General features: G+C 44.9%; 1 protein-coding gene across 1 annotated transcript in view; it reads right to left on the minus strand.

Moving 5' to 3' along the window:
- PAPPA (pregnancy-associated plasma protein A, pappalysin 1) overlaps positions 1-27,265 on the minus strand; it is a 177,914-nt gene that overhangs the window by 52,584 nt on the left and 98,065 nt on the right. Inside the window, exons 10-12 of the mRNA XM_010571012.1 lie at positions 19,087-19,283; positions 653-766; positions 105-240 (exon numbers count right to left, since the gene is read on the minus strand). Of these exons, the coding sequence (XP_010569314.1) occupies positions 105-240; positions 653-766; positions 19,087-19,283 (447 nt within the window). The remainder of the gene's footprint in view (positions 1-104; positions 241-652; positions 767-19,086; positions 19,284-27,265) is intronic.

Raw genomic sequence — 27,265 nt, forward strand, 5'->3', positions numbered from 1 at the left:
GTCTGATCCTGGAAAAACTGAGCAGGAGTATCGGTCAGTTTGTGAATGGGGGTACCAACAGATTAAATGAGCAATAAAGAGGGAGTTTAATAAAATAGACTTACCAAGATCATGGCTTTGCTCTTTGGTGTCAAACAGCTGCACACCAATGGTCTCCTGCTTCTGATCCAGGTAATAGGTCCCATCAGTAACTAAGTGAACTAGGACTGCCGCAGCTACCATAGGCTGGGAAAAATAAGCCTGGGAAAACAAAAGCCCCACAAAGGCTGAGGTGGAGAACTGTGGTGGGCTTTAAAAAAACCCAAGAGTCAGTCCAGGACTTTTAAAATAACAATTCCCATCCCAGGTCACACGAAGTCTTTTCTTCCAACCTCTCCTACACAAACTAGATAAACTCGAGTCAAACAGCCCTGCAGCTGGAGGCTGTAACCTCTCAGAAATTCAACAGCCTTGTCACAGGAGGGGACTTTACCACTGACTCTCTAGACAGTGCTCAGAGGCTTTGTTTTGCTATTTTGCACTACACATACTTCAAAGTAAGAGGCAGCTTGTCCTGGGGAAGGAAGGCTGTCCCATGAAATTTTGCCTGTTGGGAGAAACTTTGTGCAGGCAGGCAAAGAGGAGAATTCTGAATGACATCTGTACTTCCTACCTTCAGCCAGAAAATGGTCTGTGTCATGTGGGAGTACTGGAAGTTGGCTGTGCAGGGATACCAGGCATACTGAGAGACACCATCATTCAAGTCAATCACCTTAGTTCGACACATCTGCAGGAGAAAAAAGAAACATCAAAAGATACGTAGATGACAGCAAAGAAGGACTATGACTATTTAAAGTGGGGGGAAAAAAGTCCAGGTGCACTGCTAGAATAAAATAATACACAATATTGATGTTTCTAAATACCATGTGATTATTCAAAAGTTAAGTTTCCAGGTCTTCCTCCTCAATAAGAAAAACTGAAACATGAAAAGCAGCTAAAGACTCACAGCAGCTGGATGGCAGCCAACAGTTTCCCCTTAATTTGGTACAAGGTCTTTGACAGCATTCAGAACAACTCTGCTTCCACCCAAATGGACCACGACTCTTCCCACTAGAGTCCAAGTGACGATCACCTCTGAAAGTACCAACTCACAGCACGGACAGCCTGCAGATGCTCTCCACATTACTAAAGCAATGTCCTATTTAAACCTGCACGTTACTGTAACCCCAGAGAAGCCACAGATGGCCATGTAAACTTGGAAGCAAGTGTAGCCCGGAAAGGCCTGCCTCTACAATCTAATTTAAGCAAACTAGTTTCTTGTTTTGTTAACTAGCTTCTGTAAGTGGAATCACCTTCTTCCTATGCCTTCAGCACTTTCCATGGCAGGCAGCAGTGGTATTATGAGCGAACTGATCTTTCCAATAAAGAACAACTACATGAATCCCAAGTGCTGGCATGGATGAAAAGCTCAAAGAAGAAAATAAATACCTGAATTTAAGTACCGGAGAGCCTTGCAGTGCCATCAGTGTGTAAGATGTGAAAATGAAGCTGCAAGAAATGGTAGGATTTACCCTGAAACCACACTGCTCAGTGAAGCTGCTTCAAAAAAGAAACATGCATGACCATAGCCTTCATTCCCCCAACAAACACGAGAAAGGAAATGCCCGCCACGCAAAAGGCTACAACTGCATTAGAAGGATGCTTCCAGCTGAGGCTCTTGGAGCGCCTGAAGGGTACCTGTTAAGATTCACAACACTTTGGTGAACTCAGTGACTGTCATTACCAAAGTCATGGGGATAGAGGGAATTCCTTGTGCTCACACCGTATAGTGACAATGTTGCTACAAATGCAGGCCAAGAGGCCAAACCATCTCCAGCAGCTGTGCCAGCCACAGGAGAGCCTAGGACTGGTCACGCAGACCACCTGCGCTAGGTGCAAACTGGAGCTCTGTACTCCTGGGGACAGTATTAGATTTCTTTCCAAGACCAGAGCCTGAACTGAGCAATCAGGTGGTGATGTGCTGTCAGTAAAGCTGTTCCCATAAGCAATTTGCCTGATTATTAAAACAAAAAGAAAACCCTAAAGTGAAACAAGAGAATTAAGAGAGATTTTTAACCATTCAAAATCCTATGCCCACTCGCTAATTCTGCATGGAACTGCCCTCTTGGTCTTGGCAGGAAAAGTCCGGGCAATGCAAAGAGAGCCTGGGATGCCTGGGAATGAGAAACCAGATTGGCTAAAAGTGAGGTAATCACCTCTATAATCTGAGTGCCTCAAGATCCAGCACAGAGGAATCTATGGGCAAAACATAAATCAGCTTTAATGGGCTGGAAGAAGATTTTTAGTTTATTTATTTTTTAAAACAACTGGGACCAAGCTTCATTGAGGCTAGCCAGTGGATAGTGTTACATTTTACAACAGAGCAAGGCTTTACATAAACTATCTTTGGCATTTGAAATCCAGGCCAGCAATTCGACATGTACCATTTCGCAATTCTCCCTTGCATTTTCAGCAGCCTGTCTCTTGTTGGGAGCATGGTTTTTATTTTAATACCTCTCCAGCTAGGGAATTTATCTTACCCAAATCTGCAATTTATATGGTCAGAGAGCTCTTTGACATGAACAAAGGTCTCATTACTTCTATATGATTTTGTTCTTATTCTTATATCTCCTCCTGCTCTATTGGTCCAAAAAGGTGGTTGAAAGAAACAAAAGTACTGACGTTTGGTGCATTTTAAGTGCCACTTAATGGATGAATGAAAACCTGTATTAAGAAATCACCCAGACCTTCACCAAAAGTTTGAATCAAACCCAAAATAAACCCCTGCTGAGATGGGTTGGAAATCTCTGATAACTTTTAAATGCCTTGTTTGATTTGTGTGTGTGTATGAACTCCAGCTCTTTCTGCTTCTGCCTGAGAATATTAGCAAAAATCTTAACATTGCATAAAGAGCCTGTGTTTGAGACACATGGAACTGAGGTGTGCAGACTCGGTAGACTGGTCTGGTTTGAACAGGTTAGATAAGCTTCCTCCTGCTGAGGCTGATCCATCGCTACTCAGACAAGTGTTTCAAAGTGGTACTAGGGTAAAAAGTTCTTTTAGTAGAAAAGTATAATTGAAAAGTGTGGGAAAAGTCTAACAGACATGACATTAGGAGTGGCTAGAAGAGCCTCTTCTACACTAGCTGCTATCCAGTAAACTTAGCTAATAGCAAAAAAGTTCTTCAAGATTTTGTAATAACAATCGGACTGGATAAACAGTCCCTATCACCTACAAACTCCACCATCTCAATAGGCTCTAACGTGCTTGGTAAATGCATCCCCTTTCTAATTCTACCCTGTTATTGAGTGTCACACCACAACTGCCAAGTCTGAGAACCATTTGGTGGGAGAGTCTTTCACACCTCTGCTTTTAAGGCATCCCTAGAAGATGGCAGCAGGGTGAAGGCACTTATTACTGCAGTACCACCACTTTTAAGCTAAAAGTTCAATGGCCTGGAAGACACAGCATCATCTCTCCTCATGGCTACAAATTCATAGGAATTCATGCTTATGAGAAATAATTTATTTCCTAACATCCTCTGGTTTGCTACAATGATGCAAAACAGCAGCTAAAGCACCTGACAGCTGCGGAGGGAAGAAGGGATAGATGTATTTTTCATTTCAGGGTGTTACCAAACACTAAAGTATTTGCTTTGAAGAATGACAGCATCACGCAGGACTCAAAACTTCGCTCACTGGGGCTTATCCAGGTTCTCAGACCCACACAGCAACTAGGATCCACAGGAGCTTCGTATCTGCTCCAAAGTATTTGGGGACTATTTGTGTCTACTTACTGGAAGCCCATGTCATACCCCTCCCTAGGAAGCTGCTTTCAATTAAAAGAGCTGATGTCTGTTCCTCTCAGAGGTTCTAATCCAGCTCGTCTCCCACCCACACATTTTGTACACAAACATCGAGAGACAGAATGAACAAGGCCAGAGAGCACTGTGGGATCTTCCCACAAGAGGGAATGCCTGGAGGATTCCCTTTGACTGATTTATACAACCTCTTGTCAATCACAGGGACAACATGTTCTTCAAACCGCCTCTCCTGTTTTCCTTCTCTTACTCAAGGGGACCGAGGAATGTGTCAGCAGAAAGAAAAGTGATATATCGGGAGCGCTTAGTTCATTGCCACATCTAAAACGCATTTACTATTGCAATCAACTCCATTTCCTCATAACGTTTTCCTTCAAAGTAATATGGGAAAATTTGCTGAAGAGCAAATTTTGGAAGGCACCCTTGTGAACGATTCCCAGCCATCCCACGACTTCAGGCAATGTTAAGTTGTGTTGATGGGCTCCTCTTGCAGACAAACTACAGGTTAAGGATCACTGACCCTGCGGACTGGGCACTGGACTAGGTCTCAACCTGACTGTGCCCAGTGCCTGGCCCCATTACAACCTTCTGGGCAGCACTTGGCTTCTCCAGGCCTGAGGCCCCCATCTGTAAGACGAGGATGATATTTCCCCATGTCACACGGGTATCTTGAGGGTAAAAGCCATCAGCCCCAAAAAGGTGCTCAGATGTTACAAAGAGAAGGGACAAACAAGCACATAGACGTGTGAAGGACATCGCTCCCCACAGGAGTGAGTTAAATACAAACAGATGCCTTCCCACTATGTCCTTCCCATCAAGCAAGCACAGCCAGACACCACAGGCTTTGCATACACTGGCGGTTCTCATCTCTCACATTGTAACATCAAAATGATTCTAAATGCAGACAGGCAAAGCTGCTATTTAAACTAGGATGCTGCCCTGCTCAGCCGTGGCATACGGCTGACACCGCGGTTGGAGTGGACGTGCCTGTCTGCATGCCCACGGGCGGCTCTAAACAGAGCAAATCTCCAGTGCGCAGATCTGTCTGCTCCCAAAATCCCATCTGTTGTCCCATGGTGGGGCTTCCTCCAGACCATGTCTTCAAGCTAAGAATGGCTGTGAAGGGCCATCGCGAGCGCTTGTCCCTCAGGCAGCAGGGAGCAACCTCCTTCTGGAGAAGGGTGGAAGGGGTTATCATGCCCCAAACGTGAGGCTGCTGCCTCTCCCTCCCTCCTTTCTACTGGGCACTGTGCTGCTGCCACTTCTGCACCGAGACAGACAATGCTGCAGGTTTCTGGGATGAAATGGGCTATACCCTGTCCCGTTTGCAAAACAGCAACCAGAGAACAAGGAGGAACAGGATCTATTGGTGAAACCCATGGTACCGTCTATTTGTGGAGCACACAACACCCTGAGCGAGGCTGTACGAGTGCACGGAAATACTCATGGACTGATATGAAACCCATGAAGGCACAAACAGGACATATTCTGTTGTTTGAAGATCCAGCTAAAGAACAGATTTCAACCACAGTAATGAAACCTCAGTAATCTACAATTTTTAGCCGACTGCTCTGCAGAATGTTGTTTATATTTAACTCAACACGTGCCAGAGAATCCCAACCATGACATAAGCAGCATTTTAACACATCCCTTACAGATGAAAACTTTCTCTCTCCATTGCCAGACATGGGGGCTGGCAGTCACCCAGACCTTTTATTCTTAAATATGTTATTGTTCTTGCAGACCTAAGGTTAATCTTACCCAAGGATGAGGAACTATGGTGCAGTTGCTAAATATCAGAAAGGTTCCTGCTTGTTTATTGCCCAATATTATAAGGCAGCTTGACTGCCACATGGACACCACCCAGTTTGCCGACTGCAGCACAGACCTCCAATCTGTTCTGAAAGCTGTTGCACTGTTCCTCTCATTTAGGCTAGGAATTGGATTAGAGTTACAGCAAAAATGAAATTGCCCACATTAGTGAGCACTGAACCATTAAAAAGGCCACCATTTGGTTCCAACAAACACCTCAAAAATCAGCCAATTGCTATGACCATTTCAAACCTCAGGAGCCCACAGAGCTCAGATGGAAACTGTACACACAGGCTTACTCAAGGGACATCAGAAATTTTGCTTTGGGTTTTCATCTAGGTTCTGGTCAGAAATGTTTTAAGACTAGTCTCTTTATTAGTGTTCTGGATTTGTCCCGTCAGAAGATTTGAGTCAACAGTTGTCTGCCCAACTATGAAAGTCAGCACTGGGTCATTTCAGGTTGGCCTCTAAGACTTCAGGAAAGCATTCAAAGTTACTTTTTCCAAACTGGGACATATATTAAATTTTTATGTACATTAACAATGAGTTTAAAATACTCTGTTGTTGTAAAAAAATAAAATAAAAAACTTTTCAATAGCTTATAAGCTTTCAATAGACTTCTTACCTTCTAGTCTGCTGCTTTTTCCTCAGCAGCAACTCTCCCTTACCACTGATGCTCATGAACTCCAGCTTCTACTCCAAACCTCTCCTTGTCCTCTGTGTCTGGTAACATGGTTTTACTAAGTTTCATGCTCTTTGTCTGCTTTTGCCTGTTTTCACTGGGGTACTTAAAGGTCTGATGGCAAAAGATGAAAAACTGCAGCATGTCCTGCTCCAGGACAAAGGCATGCAGGCAGGTGATCAACAGAAAAGCTTTATCAACTGGAAGCTGATAAAACTCCTGGGGTAACACACTGATGCTATATTACTCCCAGATTCAGTTGGCTCAGAAGTAAGAGGAAATCTCATCTGTCAATTTTACCCGTGTAATGAAGAACAGGATTTGGCTGTGGGATTGGGAAGCAGACTACGTCTCCTGCAGGACGAAATAAAGCTCCATTGCCAGTTGCTATGTCCAGTCTCAGCACAGCCACTTGCCCTTTGAATCTAGAGCAGCCGATGGTGTCTGGACCTTGCAGACTTAGTATTCAGTTAGCACGCTACTACAGCTTTCTTAGCACAGAGCCTCAGTTTTCAACTGAAGGTTTGGCTGGATTTTTTAGTAATTGGAAAGCGACCTTTATGTGTATGAAAACACTGCAGCTGATATGTCATGCCATCAATAGTTCGTTTGCAGTGTGACACGATGATAGATTCCTCTACTTTAGCAGTAGTTAAAGCGTTCATTTCCAAAGGGAAATTTCCTTGGGTAGAGTTTTGGATGCTAACACAGGGCTGTGATTCAGAAATAAGTGGGAGATGCAAGGGCTATTTTGTTTTGTCATAGAAGTTGGTTTAGTTTCAGGAAAGCAAATAGGAGCTACAGGGATTTCCATTAGACAATGGGCCAGATTGTGTATGTATTCAATGTGTTATTAACTTTAGCCTTCTCAAAAAATGCAGTTATTGCACTTCCAAAGAGTCTGTATGAACAATATATTTCAATTTTTAAATCATGCAGACCTGCATTCTTTGAGCTTTCCTTTGAATTTCTGTTATCTCCAGATTCAAAGCAAACTTCATTTAAAACCGGTGAGTTCAAATCAAAATCACATAAAACCATAAACTTCACATGGTATACCTGAAAAAACTGTAAATCAGTTGTGACTGGCCCTATCCCAAACCCACATCAGCTTTGACATCCAGCCAGGTGTAATCAAAATATCTAGGATGCTAGCTGGACCTGTGGAAAAAAACAATATGGAGTTTTGATTTTACAACAAAACCCTAACCAGATGCTTTTTGCATGGTACAAAGGATCATCCCAAAGACATCAGTTAAGCCAGGGCCAGAAACTACAGAAAAAGAGTGAGAAAAAGAAGAATTGTGCTAATGGGATTTAATAATCAACTCAACTTTTACATAAGCCCACAAGTAAACACCAGCATTTGGAGCTCACGGGTGCAATTTGTACTTGCCCCTGCTTCTTTTGCCATTCGGTAATGCACACTGAAAGGATGCGAAAGTGATAGCTCCAAGGACACAGCAACGCAGAATATAGTCTCATATGAAGCACATGAAAGCATAACTGAGCAATTTGCCATGTGCTCTTGTTTATTCATATCAGACGTTTGCTGTTTCTTCAACACAGCAGTAGGACATAAAGATGCTGCTCTCAGACAACAGCATCCTCCACCCCAGCACTGCTGGGATCTCACCTAGGAGGCATAATTCTTAGAATTATCCCTGAATTGCCTTCTGCTGCTGCGTTCAAATTCACAAATACATCTACCAGTAGAAATAGCAGCCAAATGCAACCCGCTAGACAGACAGCATAAAGAAACAGCACCCAAACAAGACCTTATACCTTTAGTTTTGCAAACATCAGCCTCATTAAAGCTAAAAGACATTTTCAATCTGCAGCAAAAGCTCCTGTCTACAACTTCCACACTGCTGCTCACAAAAGTGTGAAGGCATTATAGACTGATAAGTGCTTTAACAGACTGTATATCCATCCACTGGAGAGCAAGGTTAAACAAATACAGTAGCCAGAACATTATTGTTGGCTGCACACTCTGGTTCCCGAACTGCCTGTCTCTAACTTGAACCAGCTAGGTCCACTACAGCAAAACTTGCATATAACTGCGGGCCAAGGCTGGCTGTGGGGGTGCTGCAGCAAAGGAAAACAATCCCATCCCATAAGCTTTTACCATGATGAGTAGAGCAAAAGATTTTCTTTTTTTTTTTTTTCCCCTTTGACTGGAGCGTTTCATTTGGGAGCAGCTGGCATCAGAAAATCAAACTCAAAGGCAGAATGTGCACCACGCTACAGGAGGATCTTAAGTATATTTTTATTATTATATTAGTGGATTCAACTCACTGGATTCATTGTAGTTTTGCTGGTTTGGAACTCCTGCAAGGCAAAGCAGGATTGGGCTTGTTACAATCCACTCGGTAACATCCCCTCCTTCCTTCCCAAAGCTGGTCCTATACATTTGCTTGGCTGAAGAAAGCACACAGCTTGTTAGAGAAAGCCCAAAAGCAACAACAACAAATCCCTAAAGAACTTCAGCTTGATGAGGAGTTCTCCATCACAATAACATACTGGCTGAGGTGGACAGAGATGCTTAGAAGCACTTGGGCAACATTTCTGATAGGAAGAGAGACAAATAGGAAAAAAAACTTAAGCCACATCTTTTTCAGCTATCGAGGAGGAAAGAAACACAATGCTTTTGTTTCCAGCACGGTAGGAGTAGACCCTAAATGTCCCCATACCTAACCCCGTCTCCCCTGAACTGCCCCAAGTGCACACGGGGCACAGGGGCAGCTTCCAGGAGATGTGAGACAACGCAGGTGCTACCACGAGCTCTGAAGATTGCTCGCTAAGCTTCGCCTGCGGCTGAAGCAAACAGCCGTGCAGTGGTTAATGTCAGCTCTGACCACATGATCACATTCAGGAAAGGTCAAAAGAGTGATTTTTCATTTAAAAACATCTGTGTGTTTAAAGAACAAAACTTTCTCATGTGCAGAAAACCAGGGTTTTCCAGCGCTTTTATTTCCAGAGTTAAAGTCATGCTTTTCAGCTTTGTTTAGGGTTATAGACCATGTAAACACGCTGTGTAAACCACACGCAATCCTCATCACACAGCGTTTCCACATGCAAGGATAATTGGGGGTGCAAATCTCTCTCTCCCTGGCTCCTTTTCCCTCTCCAAGCTGCCCAGCTTCCCACACCGCACTCCCAGCGAGCCAGCCAGACACCCAGTTGTTGTCCTCCCCTATATGAAGACGTACACATGCCTCTAATCCTAAGGGTATAAGTCTGCTCTGGGCTGTCAACAGGCCTTAATTGGATACATCCAGGGAGATGATACATTGGGAAGAGGCCCTGAATTTACACTGCGAAAAGGGAAGGCTGTGGTGGGGCTCCCAGGGAGTGCAGCAGAGCGGGCGCAGAGGAGAGCTGCCATGTGCCATCCTGGGGAGCTGACTGCAGTTACACCTCAGCAGGGAAAGCCTTTTGGTTTCCCATCCAACTAGTCAGCTCTACATCAGCGTGCATTAATTAAGATTAAACCCTGTAGCTTGTTTTTCTTGATACCTGAAGGCACGGCTTGTGGTATGCAAATCAGAAGGTTCCCCCTTGCTTCACCGGGCTTTTCCCACTGAAACTGCAGAGTAACGAAACCACCACCGCGCAAGCAAATTCCTCTGAATGAGTTGGATCATCCAAGGAGAGTCCATAGAGCAGCAGCCAGCTGCTTCCTCCAGCCCGTGCACACCTCCACCCAAGCAAAGGTTTGGCTGCAGGTCTCTGGAGCAGCCTGTCACTTCCCTCTAACCTCAGAACAGCCCTGGTTGCTCTAATAAACCTCAAACTCCAACAAATTAAGTCAAAAGACTCCTTGGAGCATTTCATCCTTGATGTCCCAGGCTAGTAGGGGAGTTCACAGGAACTCCCAGCTGCTCTCAGAAGAAGTTACTGGAGGGATTAAAGTACGAGCATCGTCTGTGAGAGGAAGCTCACGGTTCCTTCAGCCTCACTGCCTCCCACGAGCAGGCTCCGGGATGATGGACTGGGAACACAGGGGATGGAGGAACTCACAGTGGCCAAGGCCTGGCCTTTTCCACCAGAAACAACCATTGGGAAACAGTTAAATTTCCATACAGTGAGGCTTTCCTTTTCCAGCAGGCAAGGGTCACAGTGTAAACACAGTGCAGTGCACCAGGAACAGATCTGCTCTGCTAGAAGGGCAGATTTTTCAAAGGTATTTGGATGGAGAAAGGCGGAAAGAAGGTTATCTCTACCCTGTGCTTCAGCTTCCCCTCTCTGAAAAGAGACTTGTCTTCAAGAGCGATGATGCAAGGGTTCATTACCAAAAATTGGGAAAATAAAGTCCACTGCCCAAAACGCTAAGCATAAGGATTTTGGCCCAGTGACCAAAATGGCTAAGCAGAACTTGTTCTCCTGAAATGAGGGCTTCTCCCAGTGAGTGGGTACATGCACAGACAGGTAATAGCACTGATCATGCAAATAACCATTTCCTGGCCTGCATTACCGTTTGCAGCCGGACCCTTAGGCTACGGTAGAAACCCAGGCCCAGGGGAGGCTCCTGCTGATAGCAGGGGGAGCTGGGCCCACTTACCAGATGAGTGAATCATGGCTTCTTATCAGATTCACCACTGAAATGACCTCAGAGGGAACAGTGTTCCTCCAACTCTACAGGCAGTATTTCCAAAAATGAGCATGAATTTGGGGTGCCTCAACAGTTATAGCTCCAACTAAGGCAGCATGATTCAGGAGAGATTTAGAGCAGCTCAAAAGTTTATCAAAATGGTTGCCAGTTTGGGGTTTTTTTCTTTTTAAAGCAGATACTTATTTGCAGGTGGGGACAGAGGCATTGACTCGAGAGACCTTCAGGACAGTGCTGGGTAAGCACCATCCTCCAAAACCCATGCCTTTTAGAGACATCTCAAGATGAACACCCTAAAATTCACTGGCATTCAAAATACGAGGTCTCTTATGACAATGTGGGCTAAAATGCCGACAGTACTCCGAACAAGTAGTGCAGACAATCCTTCATTTAAAAGAAAAAATAAATTATCCGCTCCTGGCATGAGAAAGTTTACTTTCAGGCTTAAAGAAATGATCGTGTGGTTTTGGGGATGGCATTCCGTTCTGCTGAAGAATAGCACCCTGCCTGCCTGTATATCTGTGGCTTTGTAGCTACATTACAATCCTGGAGAGCTCTGTTTACATATTTTACATGTTTTCTTGTGCAGAACATGAAACCAAATTACATAGTAAAGCCCATTATGGCTTCGCTCTTGCGCCCTTTTCCATCCCCTCCTTCCGATCACTTGTTTTAATTCTATCCAAAATAATCGACTGGGTATATTTAACTGCGCTTGATTGACTGGCAATGCTTCAGGCAGGTTTATTTGCTGTTGCACAGGGAAATCATGCAAAAGCTGGTGAAGCTACATGCCAGGGGGGTAGGGAGAAGACGGCCGGGGCGGGGGTGGGATGAGAAATGCCGAGAACCCTTCATGCATGAACAAAGCAGACGTGTCGATGCATTTATGCAAAATCATTCTGCTCTGAATGGAGAGGGACCCAAGACAAACAACCCGGATGGGATGCAGGAGAGCTATCCCACGCTTACGGCTGGACATGCTCTGCATCTAAAGGCTTGTGAGCAGCAACAGCAGACGGAGAGACTGGCAGGTTGAGGGGCAAGGGCCGAGGAGGGGGGTCTCCTTTCAGAAGAGTGCATGCTAACGAGCAGCGCTGCTGTCATGGGGTCTGGCTTTCCAGCTTGCTGATGCTGGGGGGGCTCCAATCTGTTTCTTATTACCACGTGTAATCTGGGTGGGTGGCTGGGTGTACAGTAGGTATGATCATAAAATGCTAAGTTATTTCCTAAAGAAGCACATAATCATTATTATTATCCAAGACAATATTCATTTCTTGCCTTTCTTCTTGCTTCTAGCAACAACAAATGGCATGGAATTCTGCTCTCATTTCGTTAGTGGTAACTGTCTGCTGGTCCTAGGAAGATGGGACCAATTTCCGGCACCTGAGGATTTTTGGTTTGACCTTCATCTCTGAAAAGGTCATACTGAACCTCTCTGAGAGTACTGATGGCTGCTTTGCTCTCTGCATCATCCTTTGTTTCTTTTATCTATTTTCTCTACAGTACACAAAGGGAACACAGTGTACCAGCCCCTGGTACTCACTGTTCTGTTTCCCTTAGATGACTTGCATATGTGCTCTTGAAAAATTATTCTAAAAACTAAGGGGGGAGGGGAGGGGAAAGAAAAAAATATCCCTTGAGTGTTTGGCAAAATTGCTTGGAATCTCCTCTGACATCTCATTGTGTTCTCTCTGTCCTCCCCTTACACAAATCAGCCAGAGGCTACGACATCAGCCATGGGGTCTGCTAGTTTACTACTGCCAGGAGCAGAGGAGCACTGGAAGACGTGGGGATGGAGCGGTGAGAGGGAGGGAATCACTGTCTGTCCTAGTAGGGAGCAGGCAGCCAGGTGATGGGCAGCATCCCCAATTCCCCAGCCAGCTCTGGATCGACTTTAAGGGTAATGCTCTTTCTCAGCCATCTCTCTGCAACCGAGTCTTGTTCAAGGCAGCCTACCTAGAAATCCCATTTGTCATTTTATTTTGCTTCCGAGACCTCCCCAGAACACTGAGATCATTCCTGAGCAGGAGCCATGGCACTGATGTTAGCACACATCTTTGTAGCATCCCTCACCTTGGTGTGGACCCTTCGCATGGATCACCTCCTCCAACAAGGCAAAGCACCAATGCAAATGTGAGAATAAGGACCAGTGGAGTTCCTTTGGCAGAAAGGTTGCAAAATCCAGCCTTCCCAGCAAGACAGGTGGGAAACAAGGTTTCTAGCCATTAAAGCAAGGAGTTGGTGGGACAGTTTTCCCATCCGCTTGTACTTGGAATGGACAGCCAAACTGTGCTTGGATAAAGACTGATTAATTCACAAACGGGATGGTGTGAGGTGGCTGACAGAGCTAAAATGCAGATTTAATGTCCCCAAACCCTTCCAGGGTTTGTCTCTGCTCCCAGACAGTGACTCTCAGCAGGCCCTGAACAGTTTGCTTTTTATCAAAGATATGAATATTTCCCTTTCAAGACGTCCTGAACTTCCTAGTCCTGGGGAGATCTAGGCTCAATAATGCCCAGTGCCTGCAACATCTCTGAAGGGTACTGAGGTTTAATCCTCAAACAGTAGCTTTACCTTCCTATGCTCCAGTTTCCACCTCTATTAAATGAAACAGAAACCAAGCAGTGTGGCTCTGATAAGGCTTAATTAATCCCTGCATATTGAAAAAATATGAAAAATATCATCACTTGAGCCAAAGAGGGAGCATTCCAGCCTGAATTTGCCTGATGGTCAGGGCCAGGCTCGTGATGCAACTCTCCAGCCTTCAGGCAAAAGACCAAATTGGCTGGTTTGTAGTATCCAGGGGAAGGCTGAAATAAAGATGAAGTTTTGGACCCCCTTGAACTAACTTTAGACTTGGAGACTCTGTAACCTAAGCTGAAGCCGTTTGGTGGATCAGCCAGTACTGGAAATGAGCTCAGATACGTACAGCAAACCTACATTCCTCTTGCGACAGCCTGTGCACAGTGTCCAGTTCATCTTTTTCCAGAACCGGTCTCTGATCACTCATGGTTCCTCCATTAATGGTTTTTCTTAGTGGGATTCTGCCCTCATCCTCCAGAGATTAGCAGTTCAAAGCCTGGCTCGGCTATAAATAACAAAGACATTTGCAAAGCAAATCATCTTATTAAAAATAGGGATTTTTTTATCCTTCCAACCACAACAAAACTCTTACCGTTGAAGAGCGACAGTACTTGGCTGTGAATTGGGAAGTTCAAAAAGGGCCACTTGCAGAGCCGACAGACAGACACCCTCCCTCTTCTCAGCAAGATCACCCCAAAGGAAAGGAATGGCTTCTCCATTAAAAGTTGCAGGTTTCCTCTCTTCCCACTCTTGTTCAAGATTACTCTATTTGTTGGCTTTGCTGGATCTTTGGGGAATTATCTTAAGTGTTATATTTATTAGACAGAATAAAACTGCGTGGCAGAGAACTTCATCATCTTTCTCTTCAATTTTCTTAACGGTATTTTCTTACCACTCTTGGAGCACTTGCTCTACCATGTTATTTCTTCTAGTATTCAGAATATTTTTGTGCTCCTGTCTTCTCCTTTTGTGGGCAATTTCAGACATACTGCAATTCTAGACATCTTTCTGCTGCTGGTGGAAGAATAGGTTTGTTACAGTGAGTCTGGATTAGTGCAATTGTGGGAACTGTAATAGGGGCAGGAGGGGGCCTCTGTTTGTGGGAAAGATGTAATAAGAATCCTCTTCCACAACTTCTTACTCCATAGCAGCCCCTGTGGGGTACCCAGAGGAGAACAGGGTGTGTTCATCAGTCCGGGAACGAAAACGAATCCCAGGATCTGTCTGTGCCCAGCAGCCTTGGGAAAGAGTCCGCCTTTGGTTAACTGTGCCTGAGCTGTGTGGCTTTTTCCATACAGGGGAAAACCAAGCTCAAACAATGGCATAGGGAGAAAAAAAATATTTTTTTTATATATATATGGTTACTTGGTCTAACCAACTTCTGCATAACTGGGAGGAAATGCAATGAAAGACTTCAGTTACTGGGGGACTGGCCCTCTAAATCACCAATGCATACAGCAACTTCCAAGTCTGGAGCACACACTGCTGTGACAGGAGTAAAAAGTTCAGCAATAAGCCACCTAAAGATCCATTAGTCCCTTCTTATAATTGTCTATTATAAAGGCCCAAAGGGAAACTGCAGATGAATCAGTTCTCCAAAAGCAGGAGTGCCACCAGCAAGAGGAAAGGAGAAACGGTATCTCCAGCCTCCTGTGGTTGGTCTGCACCCACCTGCCTCTGTTCCACTCGCCCAAGCCATGGAGCAACCCTCCTGAAATAGGCCTGTCAGAGGCTTCCTCCAAAGGCACATCTGTATAGAAAAGACACTTTAGCAAAATAACCAAATCCTTCCTGCTACTGCAGAAAGAGAGACTAACATATAAGCTAATGCACTCACCCAGCGTGAACTGTGGCAAAACAAAATTGGTGTGCAATGAGAGCATGGAGATTGAGTTGACTAAGGTCATTGCAAGACCCTGGTTTCTTGAACCCTACAGGAGACCCAACTTTTTACAGTGACCTAATCCACACTGCATGTTCCTACTTAACACTCCTCACCGATGCAGCTTCACCAGTGACGATACAACGGGGATTATCTGGGTAGACCACGAGTCGAACTCATGTCTTGTCAAGCCCAGGTGTGCTTAACTTGGTGTCAGGAGACCATGTCCTACCCCCTCCTGCTGGTAACAAGGAGGTTGACCCTAGCTTGGTACAAACCAGTCAGGGAAATAAGTCCTTTGGGACTTCCAATACAGAAAAAATTGCAGCTATTCACAAAACAGATCAGCCGAAGCACCCTTTGTCTGACTGTTTATGCCTACTGGATCTGTCCTTCAACTCGTATAAATCTGCCCAGTGCTACTGCCTTTTTGTAGTCTTTGCCAGCATACACCAGCTGATGACTTAATGCTAGCATCAATAATCTTCAGCACAAGAAAGGCCCTGAGAAATAAACAGCACTGTAGAAAACCCCACATAACCAGTACATCAACACTGATAATATTTCACACACAGTGGATGGCAAGGCAGGCTGTTTACAAACTCACAGCAAGAGCGGTAAGGAAAAGAGCAGCCCAAGAGTATGCAAAGCCCTTATTGCTGAATTCCTCCTGCAGTCGACAACAGGTACTGAGCAGCGTCTGTTTCAAGATCTGCGGAGGACACCAGATTAGAAATCAAACTGTAAAAATACCCTGCATTGGTGCTCGCATTTCTGTGCTGGTGCAATGTTGCTGACTGGTCCTCTTTGGCTCTAAATATGATGCTGTCAGTACTGAGAATATTTCTTAATCAGCACTGAAGAGTGGCTGCCAGGAAAGTAGAAGTGCCTGTCTATCAGTCTTGCTTCTGCAGAAAGAGTGGTTGTTTAAAGGAGGGGGCTGTTTGACCTTTCCATTTTTCAAATGTGTATCTCTTCGCCAAGACTGTGTCATTCTTTGTAAGCATTTTGTTGTTCAAAACAAATCTTATACTGTGAACTTTTTTTTCCCTCCCGTAGTATGTTGCCATTCAGCAGCCTCATACTAACAAGTAAGGAACCAGCATGTAATACCCATCTCAAAATAATAAGCAAGTGCAGGCACCCTACTTCTAAGGAACAACCAACTCTGCAGAAACAGGCAATGTCATAGGTGGACTGAGCAAACAGGTGTGGGGTGGTCAGTTCGCAGAAGCAACTCTACAATGATAAGAAAGCGTTCTCCGGCTTGTGCTCATAAACAATCCTTCAACAGTAAAAAATTGCGTGCAGGCAGATATTGCTGAGAAATACCACAATAACAAGCCGACCTGCGATGCCTACTCCTCAGAAACAGCCGAGGCAAAACTATGACAGTCATGCAGAGAAACGGGTGTTGAGATGTCTAAGGATGAGAAACATTTTAAATCATGAAGGACATGCTTAAAATGCTTTTAAGCACCTTGAGAACGCTGGAGCAATTATGAGAAACGAAGATGGCTAACAAACAGGCAGCTTATGTATTCTGTATATTGCTGTGCACTGCACTCAAACATATCTTTCACAGCATTCCTGATGAGAAGCCAACACAAATGCCACTCTGATTAATCAGGAAACTACCCAGCAACAACACGAAAAGTTTGCACAACACCAGCAAGCACACAACCTACTCTGAAAGATATCTGGGTGAGGAAAGGTGCTCCTTTCATCAATACAAAAAACCCCTAAGGCTCAGTGCTTGTGCAGATAATGAAGCCAAACATGTTTACACACCAGTGATCATTACATGCAGTGATTAGAGGAGATCTCAGGTTAATTTTCATCTCCACTAGCTAACAGACTGATGACCTGCTGCCCCACCTAACCTCTCTGGAGTGACAAGTCAGGTGCTTTCACAAGCCGACAAGGCTGTCTTGTTCCTGGGGAAAACAAAGACTTTCTCAACATATATGATTAAAAAGGTCAATGAACCCCATGCACTCAAACTGGTGTAATAGGACCAGCTGAGCTAAAGCAAAAATTCCTTTTGCTGGAAGTAAATAGCACACTGTTATCTCCCCAGGGGCCAGGCAATAACAGGAGGCATGTTCCCATTCACTCTGCCAGTGTGTGATATGCTAGTGCTCTGCCTATAAATACAACAGCTTTTTTTGCCCCCCCCTTCTTTTTTTTTTTTTTTTTCACAAGGCTGTGACAACTTCATCTCATCTGGGTACAACAAACACGCCTGAGTTGTGGCTACACAGCAGGGCTTTCTGTTGTGTGTGTGCATGGTGGTGTTTTTTCCACCACAGGACCATTTGCTACCTACTGCACGGCATGGCTGCGTTTCCACCAGTGCATTAGAAGAAAATCAGGGCAGCTCTCTGTAGCGGCTGCACGGGGATAGAGTGCTTGCGGACATGCACATAAAGCAGCACCTGAACTAGAGACAGCAGGCTTTGGACTGTACTACAGCATAGGGAGCTCAAACGAGAAAGAAGTTACGAAGGCACTGGTAGGGGTCCAGAGGAAAGTTCCTTTTACAGTGTGAAATAATAAATGAGACCATGACAAAAAGGCAATACTGGGCTCGGGATTCTGTCTTGGTACTATGCCAGCTAACCACGCTTTGTGCATTTAAAACTGACCTGGTCATTAATTTGTTACAGACTTGTGCAATGTGAACAAGGCCAAGTCTCTTGGATAAAGATGTTTTCTCTTGCAAGCCAACTGGAAATGCTTAGTATTTACTGTTCACAGAGAAATCTGCTTGTCATATCTGTGACACGGCATTCTCTGCATTGCCCACTCAAGACACCTCCCAAATAATTAGAGTGTAAGAACAACTTTGCTGCATCAAACCAAAAGTCCACCTAATCCACTGCTCTATCTCTAGCAAGGGACAACGGTGGATGCTGAAGGAGGAATATATGAAGCAGCTCTCATCGATGATGATCCTTTCCCTGCAGTATCCTCTAAAAAAATCAACAATAAGCAGTATGAGCTTTCCTGAGTCAGGTTGCATCTGGACTGTTGCATCTGCATTGTGTACAGCTCTGTTTTCCAGGCATTTATCTAATGTCTTTTTGAACTCATTTGGATCTAATTCTCTCAGGGAGACAAAAGGTAAAGTTATGGTAACTGGAGCTATTTATGTTACAAAGGAGACATGCAAGAAGGGGGTTAAAGCTAATGAATGGCTTTCGGAATGGATGGGACCTTTCTCAGAATAGAACAATAGGGTGCTTTTATGAAACCGGGAGACAGAAAACACAAAACTATTAAAAAAGAAAGAACGGTCTTTTGTATTATTCGGCATTAGCCTTCAGAACTCATCACTGCAAGATAGTACCCTGTGCTAGCTGCAGAGAGCCTGTCTAGTCTTTTAGGTGATGATAGTTAGTCGAGGTGACTCCTACACCTCCTATTGAATCAAGCAGGTCACAACTTCAGCCAGTTTTTAGTTGCATGACTGGAACTGAATTTCAACTCATCACTACTAATCAGGCTCAGAAAAAGGGAAACTGCTGTCAGGGGCCTTCCTTGGTGAAGCAGCAAGTTAACAGGCAGGGGTAACATCACGAGTGAATGCTGACCATCTAGCTACACTCATGAATGTTGCTCCTTGCTGAACTTCACTTTCCAGGACAGGAAAGGGAGTATGCTTTCCTTACCTGGGTTGCTGCTGGCTGACCAATGACCACCCATCCTGGACACTGCTGGTCACTGTGATGTGAGACGGAGACATTGGAAGCCCACTGATCGAGGAAGCCTTTGGGAGTGTAAACACCACAGTCCTTGATGCTGGTCATTTGCTCAAATTCCTCGCATACTCCATCACCATCATGGAAATAGCACCTGCTGGGTTCATCTGACAGGAGAAAGCAGAGAAGAGGAATCACAAAGGACTGGCTACACATGTCTGCAATCTAGTTGCTAGGACCCGATAACATCAGTGGTCATGTATCTGCTGGGCCAGGTCACTGGGAAGTGAAAGCGTTGGTCGCTTCTAGGCAATAGCAAGGTGATTTTTAAAAAGCCAAGCAACAATATTTTGTATTGGGCAATTCCCCCAAGATATTTCCTAATGTAAGGGGTTTTCTGCTTATTTTCATCTATCTCCATTTAAAAGGATGGGAGACAGAAAAAAGCTGAGAGAGAAAATACACAGAGAGACAATGTGGGTGTTGGCATAATTCCACCAACTTGGATGGAAAAATGCCAACAGAGGGTCTGGTCTACAATGTTTCCCTTTTTGTTTTTAAAAAGATATCTGCAAAACAACAACAGCAGCAACTGTGAATTTAGGGATGGCGAAAACCGCCAAGTTCACAGTTGTAGTGACCAAAGGGCGAAACAGATCTGTTTATCCAAAGAGCAGATACGGTATACATAGTGTGAGGGTAAGCTTGCCACATACACACACGGCTTCAACCAACATGACTCAGATTTGACCTGAAAGGATCAAAAGCAGCAGAAGACTTTATTATCCTTGTCCATTTATTCTGTGGCTTCTCTAATGAGACTGCCAACAAAGATGCCAAATTTTTGAGGTTGTTTCTGTAACACTGGCCCATTAAAAACTGAACTGAGATCCATCTACTCTTTTCAAACAGACTGCATAGCAATAATGACTTTCAGTCATTAGAGTACTCTGTGAAATGGAAACCTTTGACCTGTTGGTATCCTATTTTGTATTGTATTATCATTGCCAGTCCCCAGAGGTATCCAGTTCTGACAGCCTGTTGTATTTTTGTCTGGCAAATAAGCCTGCTGAAAAAACGGTAGGAAATTAGCCAGAGCTCCTAGCTGGACTGATGGAAACGATCCCTAAGGAGAGTCCTGTCGGTAGCATTGGACTATCTTGAGCTAGGTGTCAGAAAATCCAACGGCTGCTCAATTTTGAGCTACTTCCAAACTACTAAATCCCCTGTTTATTTTTCCTCCTAGTTTACACAGTGAAATACTATCATGAGCCAGAAAAAAATCAGTTTATTGCAATTCAATTATTTAATGACTTTCACTCCTTTTTCCTCCCTTCCTCTCAGTCCCCCGTGCAAAATTCCAGGTCCTTAAGAGAGTGTGACTTTGAAAGAATGGACAAGTCTATGTCATTACGGTTTCATTTCCTCACGACCTCTGTGGACAACTTGTGTACGTGGATAAGTGTGGGGAACTGTGTATTTGCTGGGCCAGTACTCCGAGCTGGCGAAAAGGGAGCCAGCATGAATCTGGAAGCCGTTCAGCTGTATGAGTGCAGCCCTGTGTCTGAGCGAATCTTCCCGGGGTGGCCAAACTTCTTGACCCTACATGTCACATCTTCAAATCTTCATATGGCTGAGAGCCACCAAACATATACCACACACCTCGAAGAGCTCGGAGGAGGAGCGCTTGGGAGAGTGCTTCACACACAAAAGATGACAATGGCTCCCCAGGGTGTCCCATTACTCCACGGTGGGAGGGGGCTCGGGTGGATGTGCAGATGGGCCCTAAGGCAACCCAGCAGTGCTGGCCCCAGCGCCCGCTGCCTTGCCTCTTCCCACAGCCGGATTGCCCAACAGCCCTGATGCCAGCAGGGCCCTGCTACTCCTCATCTGATACGGACCCAGCTGGGAACGTGTGCTTGAACTGCTCATGAACGGTACGTGCCCCGAGAGCCCCAAGCTTGGACGTCCCCGTAACATATCTTGTGTCTCTGCAGGGCTTATTAATGCTGGCACAGTGCTACACCAGTGTGGCTCATTCATCCCTGGGAGAGACACGCTCTGTGTCTGGCCAGCTCAAGGAAAGGGCAGAGAGAGCATGTAAGTGTGATGGCCATGGAGACAAACCCTGGGTTCCCTCACCTTATCCTTCTGCATCTCTTGTTCTGCTCCCCTCTCGGCAGAGACGTATCAAAGCGTAAGCCAGGTCTCTGCTGTACCCAAGAGCAGTAGGATAAAGCTAAGCAGCTCACTCACCTCAGAGCACTATGTCCCAGTTTGAGTGAGAGTCTCAGCAGAAATCTCTGAGAAATATTCAGCCTTGGAAAGACTGTGGTCAGCATCAAAAATCCTCATAAACAAATCCCAAACATATGAAAATATGTATTTTTGGAAAAAGAGTTTCTTTTTTGTTTTATGAAAAGGGGCTTATTTCTGTAAAAAAAGGAAAAAAAAAAAAGAAAGGAAAATACCTACCATATTAAAAAGACCCAACCTTCAGCATATAAACATATGCACAGATACACACTTACAGTGAAACACTGGCACCCAAGTGCATCCTGCTACACACCCACACTGACAGAAACATTAACACACAAACACATGTACGCTTTCTTTACGCATACCCAATGCAGTCACCCCACTGATGCAAACGCATACCCAGAAACTCACAGCCTAATTTTAGGCATATGTGTTTAAACAGTGTTTCCCTGGCCTTCCTGAAGCACTGACTTATTTTCACGACCGGCCCTGAAGTAAGCACAACATTTATATAGCAACACACTCCTGCACTGGCTCCAAATGTTCCCTCCTAATGCGATGATAAACGTAATGGGCTTCTGATAAGATCGTGTGTTTGGGATAAAAGAATACTCAAGACCTACTCCAATCCGATGACTTAATTCATACTCACATGGATGGGAAGGCAGCCTTTGAATAGCTGTGATCCAGGCCAGTGTGTGATCCTAACAGAGGCTAATTTGTTCCTGATTATGCTTAAGACCCCAATAAATCTGTCTGCTCGGAGTCTGCAAAACCCGAGGGAGGAACCGAATGGAGAGACTGAGATGTCTGAATTAAATGGAGACTGCCTAAATGATTAACAAAGTCTTACTGAACTGCACTGTCATGAGCCCTTTGGCTGTGCTAGTCCTGGAGAGTCGCTGCACCCTGCCCTCCGTCGCAGCGCGGGTTCGCTGGCTGCATGACACTGCGCACAAAGGCTGAGAGATTAGGTACCCGCTTGCTTTTGTGTGCTTTGAAAAATGATGGGGAAAAGGGGCTTTGCAACCCTAGCTTTCTTTTAAGGAAGATCTGTAAGTCCTACTATTGACACCCCCTCCTGAAGTGTGCAGTGCCATGCTTTGAGGCGAGTGTTGGTGAGAAGAGGGGAAGACCTTTTCTGCCCATGAGCTTCCTACTTCTGAGTGATGGCAAAGAGGGGGACTTCTTTAAATCCTTCCCAGACACTGGTGAGGTGACTGACGAGGGCATCAACCTACAACAGCCAAATTTAGTGCATCACTGGGTGGGCTGCCAAAAAACAGCGGAGGCTCTTCCTTCTGCAGGTGTTGGGCACCAGCTCTGATTCCTGGTTCTTACTGTGGTCTTGGATGCTTGGTAGATTACACGTTGGGCTTTACATTTTCATGAGCAAAGTGAAGAACGACCAGATTGTTTCTTCCTACGATTGCCCTCACAAAATAAAAACTAACAGGCTTCTTCCCTTTCCACAGTGGTGTGAACACAGCTCAGTTAAATCCGTAGAGTCGTACAGGCTCAAAGCCGGGGAGGGCAGTGTCAGGAGTGGTATATTTCTAGGAAGCAGTAGCTAACATCTTTATTTCCATAATGGTGCAAAATGCCTTTTCCATTCTCTTCTCAACTACTGTGACATGAAATGTATCCAGGGCCTTGGTAATATGAGCTAATTTTTGTCTCCACAGAGCTCTATAGGCTCCCAAGATCTAGCAAAGGTCATAGTGATGTATTGGTCATGTATGGCCCGTGTCACGGACTATGTTCATCAACACCAGGACTTCTCACTTCAGAGTTGAATCTGATTTGAAAGAGATATGCAGGAAGGGAACATGAAGGAAATCTCATTTGTCCTCAAGGAAAAATGACTTCAAAAAATTAAAAAGCAGTTACCTGGAAATCCAGCTTAAACCTAGAACAGTAAAATGTCTGCAGGCATAGCACCTGGCAGCAGGAAACAGCATCTCTGGGGGATTGACAACAGATGCTGAAGGATCCTGAGCTGAACTCGGGGAACACGTATTCATTCAGGCAGCCCGAGCTCCTTTTCCCTGACAGTTCTTACTGCAGGCACAAAAATGCTGGGGCCAAACCAAAGTCCCTCTCTTGCCCTTGCTTAGGGAAAAGGCAGTCTCCGCTTCAGTGAAGATTTCTGTGACACCTGGGAATCCCTGAACACTCCATGGCAGACGTCAATCTGGAGAAAGGGGATTTGTTGGGGAAACAGATTGGCAAGACCTGGCCTGCTTCCTATTGCAGTCAGGCTTCAAGATCAAGAATGATCTTGAGGCTCTCGTGTGTTGCACCAGAAAATGATGCAAACTCCATTTCTCCTTGCTTCTTAAGCTGCCTGAGCACAGTGCAAAAGACAGCCTTTTGTATTGAAAAATAAACCCCTCCTCTGGGGTTCAGAGATGAAAGGATGCACAAGGTAAGGCAGAGGATTTAGGGAGTACCTGGGAAGCGCCTGCCAGACCAGGTCTGGATGAGCAGGTAACTCCCCATCACAGTTACCTGTTCAAAGCGAGGGTAGAAAATAACCAGCGAAATGAATGAAGTCTGGTACAGATCAGGAAGCAGACATGCAGGATATACTTTTATCTGTGATAGGCAGCCTTCCACCTCATTAAAAAAAAAAAAAATGAGAGAGATAAAGAGATCCAACGCATAGCACAGGGCACATCCTCTGACGAGGCTTTTAATGTCCGAGCCGCATAGTCAAAGTGCTGGGGACAGACACTTGGGGAGGCTTCCTGTTTTCAGCTAGAACGCAATGATTGGCATCAGCATAGTCTTCTTTTGTGCAATAACTACTATTTTTTTAAAAGGCCAGACAAAAAAAGGAGTATTTTTAAGCTCAGCTGTTTACTTAGGGATGTTTCCAACTATAACAAGTTTCATGCCACATAACTATTTGTCCGAAAAAAAAAAAAAAAAAGAAAAAAAAGGGGGGGGGACGACACAAAAATGCAAAAGCATTGTCTCAGAGTAACAAATTCTTGGAATGGAGCAAGCTTCACATTTTAACCCCTGTAAGGTCTATCCAGGGGTGTGCAGGCCTTTTCAGACACAGGGAGGGCCAAATCACAGGCTCACCGAAGTCAGCAACTTCTGCAGAAGCAGGATTTTACCACCCTGTCACATAATCGACATCTCCAGCACTGGTGTTTATGTTCACAGATGAGAAGAAATGTATCCAGAGGTTTCTATCACAAAAGGAGAAATAATTCCACTGCATATCACATGAACCCGGCGGCTGAGCAATCACAGAACCTGTTCCATTTATTTCTATGGGAGTTTCACCTTTGGCTTCAGTGGGAAGAGAGTGAATAACATGGCTTGCTTCCAGGATATCTGCTAATCTCTTCTTTAATATTGAAGAAGCCAGAGACAGAGATATTTCCTGCTACAGTAAAATATTCGAGAGTTATTTTCCTTCCTGGATGTTCTGATTTGAAAAGAGAAAAACCATTACACAGAGCTTGGTCAGACCTTTCTGAATAAAGTTGCATATCAATAAATTGTGACGTTTTCCTTCAATGAAATAAACCAGACACTTTGGAAATGAAGGCAACACGGGTGTTGCAATCTACTGCGGAACATCCAGGGGCCTCGCAGGAGGCTTTTTTCTCTACAATATGACAATCGTGTCTGAGCATCTCCTGAACCGAGCAGGCGGGCATAATGCATTTGCGGAGCACGGCTCCCTGGTAATTCAGCTGCTTCGTGGAAATACATTCCTGGGCTTGTCCTTTGTCTGGCGTAACTCGGCTCATCGGTATGATATAGCGGTTGGAGCACAATAATTATGCAATTGATCTGTGTGCTGCAGACAGATACAATTACAACTCCCTCACAGAGCCCGGCACTGAAATTTGATATTTCACCTCCAAGAACATGAGCCTTTGTCACTTAAGCGAAAGGATATTTTCCATCGCTAGCAGTGGTAGTAAGACCTTATCTGCTCTGCGGCTAGCCAACAGGAGCCAATGTGGCCTTCCCCCAACCCCGGGCAACCAAGCACGTTATAAAAGCACTACAACACGTGTCCTCTTCCCACCTAATCTTGTTTCCCTCCCTGGGTGGTTGGATAAATCAGAAAAGCGGTGCTGAGAATATTTCAGTATTTCCTCAGGCTTACACAGATGTATTAGCTAAACGTGGAGACTGTTTGACTGAAAGTCTCGAGGCTTCTGTCACACAAGGCAGCAACCTCTACAACCACGAGCAGGCTGGCCAGCGTGGCCCTTCTCAACACCTGGCCCACTTGCTTGGGAGGCTGGGAAGGAGCCCAAGAGAAAAAATCAGTGGTGCCATTCACCAAGGAAAACAAACTGCTTGTTTGTGCCTGTGGTAGGATGTTATTGCAAAGGAAGGTCTTGTGCCTAGCACCATCCTCAGCACAGCAAGTTGCTGTTGAGTCACAGAGGATACTCTAAGGAGGGAACTATGACGAGCCGTGGAAGCCTCTCTGATCCACAGAGAGTAATCCGTGAGGGATGCAACAAGCAAAGGAGTAATTCTTCTGTTGGGCTCTTATTGTAGCTGTGTCCTAAAAACCAAAGCTGGATTGAGCTGGGCTGGAGTCACTGGCCTAGGGAAAAATGCAGGCAAATACCACTCCAGCCCACATTCTCCCCCACAAAAAAACATCTGTCCTTTGTATTTTGCTGCCTGAGATGCCTGCTCTCTCTGCTCTGTGGCTCAGATGGCCCTACTAAGATTGCACTATTAATGATGGCAGTCTGAAAATCACTTTAAGAGACTTTATGACAATGTTGTGATTACTAACTTGCCAAATGAGTGCTTAGACATTTAAGAACATGTAGCCACACTCCCACGAGCTGCAGGAAACAGTCAGCTTCAAAGTATTTGCCCTAACTGAAGGATTCACACAAATATCGTCTGAATAGCCCTGGTCGGTAAATTCATTGCTATTTGCTATGAAATTCTGCTATAGAACCTCAGCTCCTTTATCGACAGCAACACTCTTTCCCAAGCTCTTTGGTCAATGCTTTAGACTTATTGATGCCCCGTGAGATGCTGAGTTTCACTTGCAAGGTGGCTCGGTTTCTCCCATGCTGTTGTTCTACTGAAAGCCCTCGGCAGGGTCAGCCAAGGCCTATTTAATGTTCGTGAAAGAAGGCAAAATCACCATTAGCTGCTGTGTGGGGCCGCGGTTTCGGCAGTCAAAGCTGTGTTCCTGTGCAGGGGTATGAGGAAGGGAGGGGGAGAGGATGGGAGCGAGGCGCGCTCTCAAAGCATGCCCACAATGAATATGGATGGTCATCCATCAATTTATTTTAAGCACATTACTTCTCTGTCAGAAAGGGAAAAAAAGGAAAAAGAAAGAAAGGAAAGAAAAGACATATAAAATTAGGTTTGTGTCACTCATTTAACACTGCAATTTCCCTAGAGGATTATGCACCAAACAGAGATAGCAAGCTCATGAATATTAATCATTTCCCTGAATGCAATGCAGCCCGCCAAACAATAAGATTAGGGGAAAGTGCTATGCTTAATTTATGGATAATGGGAGAGGTAAAGGATAGAGCTCCCACAAAGGTAAGGCTCACAGCTGGAGGGAGAGGCCTCTGAGGAGGAGAAGGACAGATCCAGATTTGTAAGGTAGCAAAAAAACATTTGAGGCCAAGCAGGAGCGAAAGAAAAGGTGTTTAAGGATCATTGTCAAATTAAAATCATACTTCTCCCAGAACAACCACTGGCGACTAATGCTTCAAGCATGCCAGAAGTTGGTGGTAAATTCAAGAGCTACATGTATTTATTTTCTCTTTTCCTCTGCTCTGTGCCTCTCCTTATATTTTACATCCCTGAGGCCCTGATCCAACAAACCACGGAGACGTGTGTCTAACCTGAAACATTCACGTTCTTC

This window comes from Haliaeetus leucocephalus, unplaced genomic scaffold, assembly GCF_000737465.1.
Source record: "Haliaeetus leucocephalus isolate CR32 unplaced genomic scaffold, Haliaeetus_leucocephalus-4.0 Scaffold306, whole genome shotgun sequence".
NCBI classification, from domain to species: domain Eukaryota; kingdom Metazoa; phylum Chordata; class Aves; order Accipitriformes; family Accipitridae; genus Haliaeetus; species Haliaeetus leucocephalus.